The sequence below is a fragment of the Petaurus breviceps genome, unplaced genomic scaffold (assembly GCF_028583685.1).
Source record: "Petaurus breviceps papuanus isolate PSGF00001 unplaced genomic scaffold, PetGlider_PUasm1.0 173, whole genome shotgun sequence".
NCBI lineage: Eukaryota > Metazoa > Chordata > Mammalia > Diprotodontia > Petauridae > Petaurus > Petaurus breviceps.
The window spans coordinates 6,769,863-6,778,476 of NW_027185759.1; the positions used below are offsets into that span (position 1 = coordinate 6,769,863).

Below are 8,614 nucleotides of genomic sequence, written 5' to 3' on the forward strand. Positions count from 1 at the left end.
GGCGTGTAGTCGTAAAGGGGAGGGAAGGGGAGAGGAGGGGAGGGGAGGGAAGGAGAGGGGAGGGGAGGGAGTGTGTACTACAAGTCATTAAACAGTTTCTACTAGGGGTCAGACAGTTTAGCTTCAATATCTAGTAGACTTATGAAAGATAAACCTGACAGGATGGTTAAGGATTGAGACACAACTGGAGGGGATGGTAAACAGAGTGCAGCACCTTGAGTTAGAAAGACCTGAGTTGAAATCCTTGAGTTTCCTTTTCATAACCCAAGATTTGCCTTCAGGGCAATCATTGGCCTCTCAGATCAGTATCTTCATCTCTATAATGAGGGGCTTCTGCTAGATGGCCTCTGAGGTCCTTGCCTCACTAGGGAGCCTAGACTCTTAACAATCTAATGCTTCAAGTATCACCACAGTTCTGAGACTGAGAGTCAACACACAGCTTTAAGGAAGAGAGACAGCAAAGAAGTCCTCAAGATAAACCAAGATGCAAAAGTTTATTGAAAATGAACAATCACACATCTGATAGCGACAGCATTACAGGACAGCTCTGCATTTGACACAAAGCAACTAGCTGGGTATCAAAAAGAAACAGGGACTTCGTCTGAAGACCCCAGGGGTCACTCGTTTAAAATGTCTTCAAAATTTACGAGAAACTTTGAGATTCTTTAAACTATTGCTCGGTTAGAGTTACATTTTTAAAAAGCTAGTCTTGGAAGGGATTAGATTCCTATGGAGGGATCATTTTTCAATTTGTCAACACACGAAGCTTCCTGGGAAGATATCGATAAATACCCAGAACGTGTCTGGCTTTGTGGGAGGACCAGTAGGCTGGAGGCCCTTCTCTATTCTCGTAGGGCCTTTAGAGTCTCCATCAGAGAAACCGCTTTGGACAGACATCAGGCAAGTGACCAGCCAACAAGGGGCACTGTGGTTATGGGAACACTCCAACCCTCTTTCTCAAGAAAACCTCAGGCTATACTTGCCCATCTTGGGCTGTCAAAAAACAAAATAAAACATCATTTAAAGAAAGTCTTTCAAAACTCAGATGGGAGAAGATTGTACACTGAATAAGAGCCGGCGCAGGAAGCCAGGCCCTCAAGACTGTTTCCTGGGACCCCCCAGACCAGGCGAGGAGAGGAGGCACCAAGAGCCATTGTTCTCCGGGATAGGGGTTAGGACACCAAAGCCAACGCGGCTTGTTGTTGTCACGGCCCCTCTGCCCAGCAGGGCTGCACTCTGAACATCCCAGGTGGCCCCTGCACTCATTACATTCCATGACCAGCATTAGACAGGCTATGTCTGAGGTACTCAGGCATTGGCTTGATATTTAGACATAGAACAATGAGAACATTTGGAAAACGTGGTTTTCTTCCTCTTTTAAAAAGGCATTTTAAAGATTGAGACCAGCTCAAAAGCACCCAAGTATATGTCACAAACAGGACAGAAAGTAACAGAAAAGGGTTCCACCAAACATTGTACATTGTGGTGCCTGGTCAAGCAATGCCAGCTCTCTAGTTCAGAGGCCGGTCAATCAGTCAGTCAGGGACCAGTGTGTGCTGGGTGCTGGGATCTGCAGAAAGTGTCTTGGAGGGTAAAATTTTGAGTCCCTTCAGGAGCTCGTTTTCACCACTGGCTCTGGGTCTCAGAACCAAAATGTTATTCACTCCTGCTTCCCAGGATGAATGAACAACACAGAAACACAGCACCCCAGCCCCACACTCCAGAAGGCAGAAGCAGTGCTTTATGGGTAGACTGAAGGATTTGGGGGGTTGGAATGTTTAAAGAAGACTCCGGATGGTTTTGGAGCGTCTCTGCAGGGCTCCATGAGTTCATTCCTGAAGCAGGCAGAGAGGAGACTGCAGAGAAGGAACCAGAGAAAAGAAAAGAAGAAGGCTTAGGACTGTGAAAACCCAATTCAATGAAAACAGACAGCCATGCACCTCCTACCTTCATGACCATGGTATAGGAAGGCTAGATGAAGAAATCTTCCCAAGCCCTACCCTGCAAGGGACTCTGAGAATGTGTTGGCAAGTGTTTTGGAAGAAAAAAAAGAGGGAGATTTAATAACACATAAAATGTCATCAGCCTCAATTATTCTACCTTCTCTATTGAAGATAATTGAGAAAGCCTGGACAAAAGCCGCACACCGCAGCCGATGAAGAAATCGGATTCTTATCTGCTTGTGGGCTATGCTGCCACAGCAATCTTAGCTCTCATTCATGAACAGTCTGTGTTCCCAGAGAAGGTGGAGAAATCTTCCTCAGAAAGGGCGCAATCCTTTCCCTCACTTTGCTGGCTGACCTTCCTCTGGATTATCCCAATACAAGCAACTTCTGCCTAATGAAGGCAAAAGTTTAATGTCCCAAGTGTGGCAAAGTGCCTAGGACTCGCGCTTGCCAAGAAAGACCAAGAGGCTTTTCAAGTCTCACTTGGTCATCATTGGTTTTTCATAAAGACTCCCTGCCTTGGTGTACACTCTAACTGAGCTCAGGTGAACACTGGCTGCTGAGAACTTAAGTCATTTCAATCAGTATTTCTTAAGCATCCACTGAGCAAGTCTCAAAAGAAAATCCAATGGTGGTACCCAGAAGGGATTGCCTCTGGAAAATGGAAGAGAGCTGTCCTGACTATTGAGAGATTCAAATACAAGCCTCTTCTAGGTTTCTTTTGTTAAATTAAATAAAACTTGTTCTAGATCAAACAAACAAAAAGCCCAGTGAAATTCATTGCTCAGAAGGCCAGGATGGCACTGAGGAGCAGGCATTTCATTACTTATGTCTATAGATACTGGATCAGGACAAGAACCAGGGAGATTCAGCTGGCTTTCTCTGAAGAGGAATAGTTTGTAGGATTTAGAACTCCTCAATTTCACATTAAGAGGGATTTCCTAACAATCTTTGGATATTTCAGAGTTAGACTTTTGCCTGTTGCATGGAGTGGAAGTTTTCTGCAAATACAGCCTTTCTCATGAGAGCCCACCATTGTAATATTCAGCTTTGTTTTTTGAAATACTGAGAGCATTCCTCATGGCCAATTATTTAAAGCATGGTTCAGAAGAAGAAGCCCTCAGAATGGAGTGAGAGGCCAGGGTGCAGAGCCCATCTCTCATTGTCTTGGTAACTTTGACAAATGGGTTTGAACTTTCTGGGTCAGCGTGATCTTAATTCTGAGAGAATTCAATTAGATGAGCTCTGGAATCCATTCTAGCTTAGACTCTATAGTCCTATCATATCTGTGTCCTTCTGGCTTAAAATTTAGGATCTTAAAAACTTCTTAGAGATTGGAAATAGTAGACTTCTAAAGCACAAGAATAAGAAAAAATGGACAAGCCTGAGGAGAACAGAACTCCGGGGTTGGAGGATGGGCCCGGCTTTATTTTAATATATTAATATTTAATATATTAATTCATATTTCTGTGATTTTATCAGGCTAGTGAACTCCTAGAATGGAAATTCCTTCCACCAATACATATTACCATATAGCTATCACATTGAAAAGTTCCAGGGAGTTTCTTGAGACACAGTGAGGTTAAGTGACTTGCCCATGATTACTTAAACTCATGTCAAAGGTGGCTTTGTAACCCAGGTTGTCATCTTTTTGCAAAGGTCAAAAGTCTATCCGTTAAGGCTATTCAGTTAAATTATTGCTGGATGGAAGCCCCCATATCACCCAAAGAATTTGATAGAGGAACCCTAAGCCAATGTCAATACTCTCCTATGCGAATGAATCAGAGACTTCATCAAGGTGGGCATTCCCTCTGAAACTACAAATTGCAAGTCTTCCAGGCCTCTTAGTCCTGCCCCATGTCCTTCTATAAATGTTGTATAAGGATGATACAGCTACCAAGCTATTGGTCATGAAGATATTGAAGGGGACAAAGAGACAGACAGAGATGCACACAGAGAAAAAAATATTATGCAAAAGAGAATGAATGATCATGCAGAGAGAAAACAGGGGAGAAAGACTAAATGATGTAATTACATTGGAAATATTTCACCATCACCTAGGAAAAATCTGCTCCTTTGCCTCTCCCTTCCTTAATAAAGCCTAATTTCTCTTCACTCAAAAGAAGGGCACAGAACTGATTTCCTCCCAGAACAAAAGCATTACCATTTCTCTGAAGGAAATTGCAGGTTATTACAGTCATTTTCCAAGCTGATTTATTCTTTTCAAATGACTGTCAAAGAATTAGATTTCCATATTCCTTGCTCTAGTCATTTGTGACACCTTTGGGAGATTTACATAAAAATGGAACAGCTGGAAAAAAACACAATCTTCTCCCAAAAAAACTTCCACAATATGTTTTCTAGAGATTGGCATTAGGCATCAAAAACACACCCATGTAGGCCCATAACACGCAGTACGTGCTGATGCTGGTAGTTTCAGGTCACCCACTGAAAAGAACTAGCTTCCAGTCCTCATTTAAAAGCCATGCTTCCACCCCCAGCAGCCAAGGTTAGTCTGACCACACCAAGAAAGCAGGTGGTTACATGCCAAGTCATTGATTTCCATTGCTGAGCTCAGGACCACACATCCAACAAGGCCTCTCATGCATGCAGTACAAATATGTCCTCCCTTTCTGTTCCCTGGGAAGCAACGTTTTTCTATGAGATGTGGGCTCATGGAAATTCCCTTTCTAGAAGCCTTGCTCTAACAGCCAGGGGGGCAGACCTCAACCCTGCCAGCTTATCCTGTTCCTCTGGCAGGAGGACACTCAGCAGAAAGGCCCAGATCTTTCCTTCCTTCCTTGCAGTTGGAAAAACCATTTCCCTCCTCCTCTTCCTCCCCCCCTTCCCCCCCTCCTCCTTCTCCCCCTCTTCCTTCCTGATTCCTCCCTCCCCCTCCCCCTCCTCCCCTTCCTCCTCCTCCTCTTACTCTGAATCATACCTGCTCTCATTTACAGAGTATTAAAAGCCTGAAATTTCCTTCACATACATTTACTCCTGCGAGGCTAGTGATAGTATCCCCATTTGATGGATGTCAAAACTGAGGCTCAGACTTGTCTAGGGTCACACAGCTTGGAAGGGCCTGAGCTTGGCCTTCGGGTCTCTGGGTCCCTGCACTAGGTCTGTGTCTCCTCAAGACTCTCTTCTTTTTCCTGATTGTCATTTCCCTCTTATTAATGCCTATAACAACAGCCCCTATGTTTCTAGTACTTGAAGACTTGAAAGTTCTTCCCTGTACTTGGGAAGGAGGATGTAAGGGGAGAGAGAGGGAAGTGAGGAGAGGGGAGAAGGAGTAAGCCAGGGGACAGTGATCACGTGCCCTCCACAAGCTATGGAAGTTTCATGGGATCAGGGACAAAGTGCCGTTTCTAATCCCAAGAAGGCCTGCCCAAGTTTTTAAGTGTGGATGAGTCCCCCCAACAAGGCCCAGACCTTGCCCAGACACCTTTCTCCTCAGCTAAATTCATCAATAATATTTTGTTTTGGATAAAGTGGCTCCCAACCCCACCCACTCACCCCATCCCCACCGCAGGCAGAAATCCACCTCTGTTCTACCCTGGAGAAGTTTGGGTCTGTCTGGTGCTAAAATGTAGCTTGAAAATCCCTCCTTGGGCTTTTTCAAGTCTGACAGGGGTGACTTTGTGCTGCCTGAGCCCACAGTCTAACTGCCAAAGGACTCCCAAGGATCCAAGGCCACATGTTGAGAGCAGAGAGAACCAACCACAAGTGTGGTCATATAGTCAGGGCCTCTAAGCCTGGCTCTCTACCAGAGGGCCTGTTACCTGGAAGGGATCACACATAGTAATTAAGCAGGGCAGCTCTGTCAGCAGCCCCAGGTTGGGCTAAGTCTCCTCAAGGCATTGGTCTGCACATCTCATCATGTCTCTAATGATAGACTGGCTTGTGTTTGCTAACTCCTGCCCCCAAGATGCAGTGGGGTGAGCTTGAACAAGAGGCTTGCCCTATCTGGACCTCAGTTCCCTCATCTAAAAAAGAAGTGATTAAAATAAATGATTCTCAGCTCCTTCCATCCTCAAAGATTTTGTCACTTTATATCAGGGTGAGGGAGGAGGAAGAAAAAAAATAACCTGGAAAGAGAAAGGAGGGGGAGAGAAGGGGAAAGAAAAGGAGAGGGGAGAGAAAATAAAGAAAAGTGGGAGAGAGAGAAAGGAGAGAGAGGAAGAGAAAATAGGAGAAAAGAGAGGGAAAGAAGAAGAGGGAAGAGAGAGCAAGGAATGAGAGAAGAAAAGAGGAGGAGGGGAAGGATAGAAGAAGAGAGGGAGAAATGGGATGTAGCACGGTACAGCACAAAGAGTCTCTAATTTAGAGTCCACAGACGTTCTGTTTTAATCTCTGCTGTCAGGATGACTAATTGTGCGACTCTGGGCCAGCCACTCCTCCTCCCTGAACATAAGATTCCTCATGTAGAAAGTGGAGGCAATACCTTTCATAACACACTCTGTTTTGTAGGCCTTACATAACAAGAGAGCTGTCATTGCGCTGCAATGGGTGCACACGTTGTCACCAGCCCAGTGATCAGTATTCGGGGGTAATAAGGAAGTCCCCAGGACTAGCCAAAGTCTGGAAGGCTAGAAACTCTGCATGGAAGCGATCATGATGCTCTTTCAAGGGCTCCATGGACTAAGCATAGTGACTAAACTGAATCCCGTCTTCCCCTCCTCCTCAGTTCAATTTTGCCAACAACTGTCTGTCTTGCTTACAGTAGAATTCAGGGAATGGACACCCATCACAAAGGCCAGCTCAAACCTTGGCAGAACAGTCATAAAAATGGTCAATCATTGGACACCATCTCCCCAAATGACTTTGAATTTATCACCAAGGGAGACAAATGGATGTTTATTCCATTCTTCTCTATGGGCCACTAAGCTGTCTCAATGCCCAGGGTGTAGAAAAACAATTAGTAAACTTAGCAATGCTCCTTCTGTTTACATGTATATTATCACATTTAGTCTTCTGTTGTCTGAGGCAAGATACTTTATTATTCCTTGCCTTGAGGTAAACAGAACTAGGTCTGAATTTCACCAGCATGTCTGAATTATTCACTTCTCATTTGCTGCAGCCTAGGTTCCCAAAGTTTGGATACTTGATGCCATCGAGGGACATGGTTTAACCTGGTGAGTGAGTATCCTCTCCAGCACCTGGATAAAGAGCCCAGCTCCCAGTGATTTCCTGCACTGGGCATTCGCTGTGCATCTGTCTCTTCTTAGCCTTAGCCTAGGAATCCTCTTCGAGAACCTCAAAGTCAAGAACAAAGCAATGCCATGGGAAGCCTTGGTATACTCTAACATGGTGGCAAAATGTGGTCATTTTTGAAGGCTAATTTGCTTAAGCACATGTGATAGATGGATTGGAAGCTATATTTAGTCTAGAGAAGAAGATAGTAGACCTGGGCTTTATTTTTGGGATAAGGCTCAATTCATTAACTTTTTGACTTTGACAAATCCTTTACTAAGCCAAGGCCTCAGGTTCTACATTTGGGAAGTGAAGGAACTGGACTGGGAAGTTTCCAAAGTCCTTCTCAGCAGTACCTTTTTAGTAGTTAGACAAGAAACTTCAGTTGACTTCTGTGAAGTGTGTACTCATTGTTCCTAGTCCTGAATTCTGGGGCCAAGTTAAAAAATTCTCATCACAACTCAACATAACCATCTTTCAGATGCGTGCAGAAAGCTGCCAGGGTCCCCTAGGTTTCTTTTTCTAGGCTAAGCAGAGACAGTCCTCCACTGGCTGCTTCTGAGAAGCTGCTCCAGACCCTTCACCGTCCTGACTACCCTTCTCTCCACACACTCCAGCTTATCAATATCCTTCAATGATCCGTCTCCTAACTTCTGTCCCCAGAGCAACGAGACCTGGCTTGTTTCCTAGTTCAGCCACCAAGCAGTATCCTTAGACCAGTGATGTCCCCAATTCGAGTCTGCCTCTGTGACCCAGAGCAGCTTCTAGACCACTTACTCCTCTAGGATGATAACTGGAGAGGCAGAGGGCAAGTGGCATTAGAAGAGAGAGGTTCCTCCTCTGGAAGCTTCCTGTATCAGTGAGATCACAGGCCTGGTTCTCATTCCATTCCAATCCATTTACCACTGACAAGCTCTCGGATTTTGGACAATGCCCTTACACTCCTTGAGGCCCATCTATTTCCATCTTTCAGACAAGAGTGGGAGATTTCTGGACGGGCTACTGGGTACCCTGCCCTCCCTGGCTCACCTTTCCAATCCCCCCAAGCCCAGGCTGCCTAGACCACACCCAGGGGGCAGGCAGGACTGTAACATGATAGGCCAGTGCCTCTTAGATGACCTGGGAGTCACCAAATACAGGCCTGCCCCGCACCACCCCACCCTGCCCTGCCCCTGCCTCCAGACTTCTCCAGACTTGCAGAGCCCTGGACTCTGCATCTGCCCAGGCCTGGCCTGCCCTGGACTCTGCATCTGCCCAGGCCTGGCCTGCTCTGCCCTGTCCTGCCCTGTCCTGCCCCACCCTGCCCCTCCCTGCCCCTGCCTCCAGACTTCTCCAGACCTTCTCTGTAGAGCCCTGGACTCTGCATCTGCCCTGGCCTGGCCTGCCCTGCCCCTGCCCTGCCCTGCCCTGGCCTGGCCTGCCCTGCCTTGCCCTGCCCTGCCCTGGCCTGGCCTGCCCTGCCTTGCCCTGCCCTG

The 8,614-nt window shown here is 46.1% G+C and overlaps 1 protein-coding gene across 4 annotated transcripts in view; it reads right to left on the reverse strand.

Annotated features, from left to right (window-relative positions):
- Positions 1-8,614, reverse strand: part of TP63 (tumor protein p63) — a 121,414-nt gene that overhangs the window by 16,975 nt on the left and 95,825 nt on the right. Inside the window, exon 9 of one of the 4 annotated variants that reach the window (XM_069083310.1) lies at positions 479-1,856. The exons of the other annotated variants lie outside the window; for them this stretch is intronic. Within the exon in view, the coding sequence (XP_068939411.1) occupies positions 1,742-1,856 (115 nt within the window). The 3' untranslated portion in view covers positions 479-1,741. Of the gene's footprint in view, positions 1-478; positions 1,857-8,614 lie in introns of those variants that run through there. 4 annotated transcript variants of the gene reach the window in all.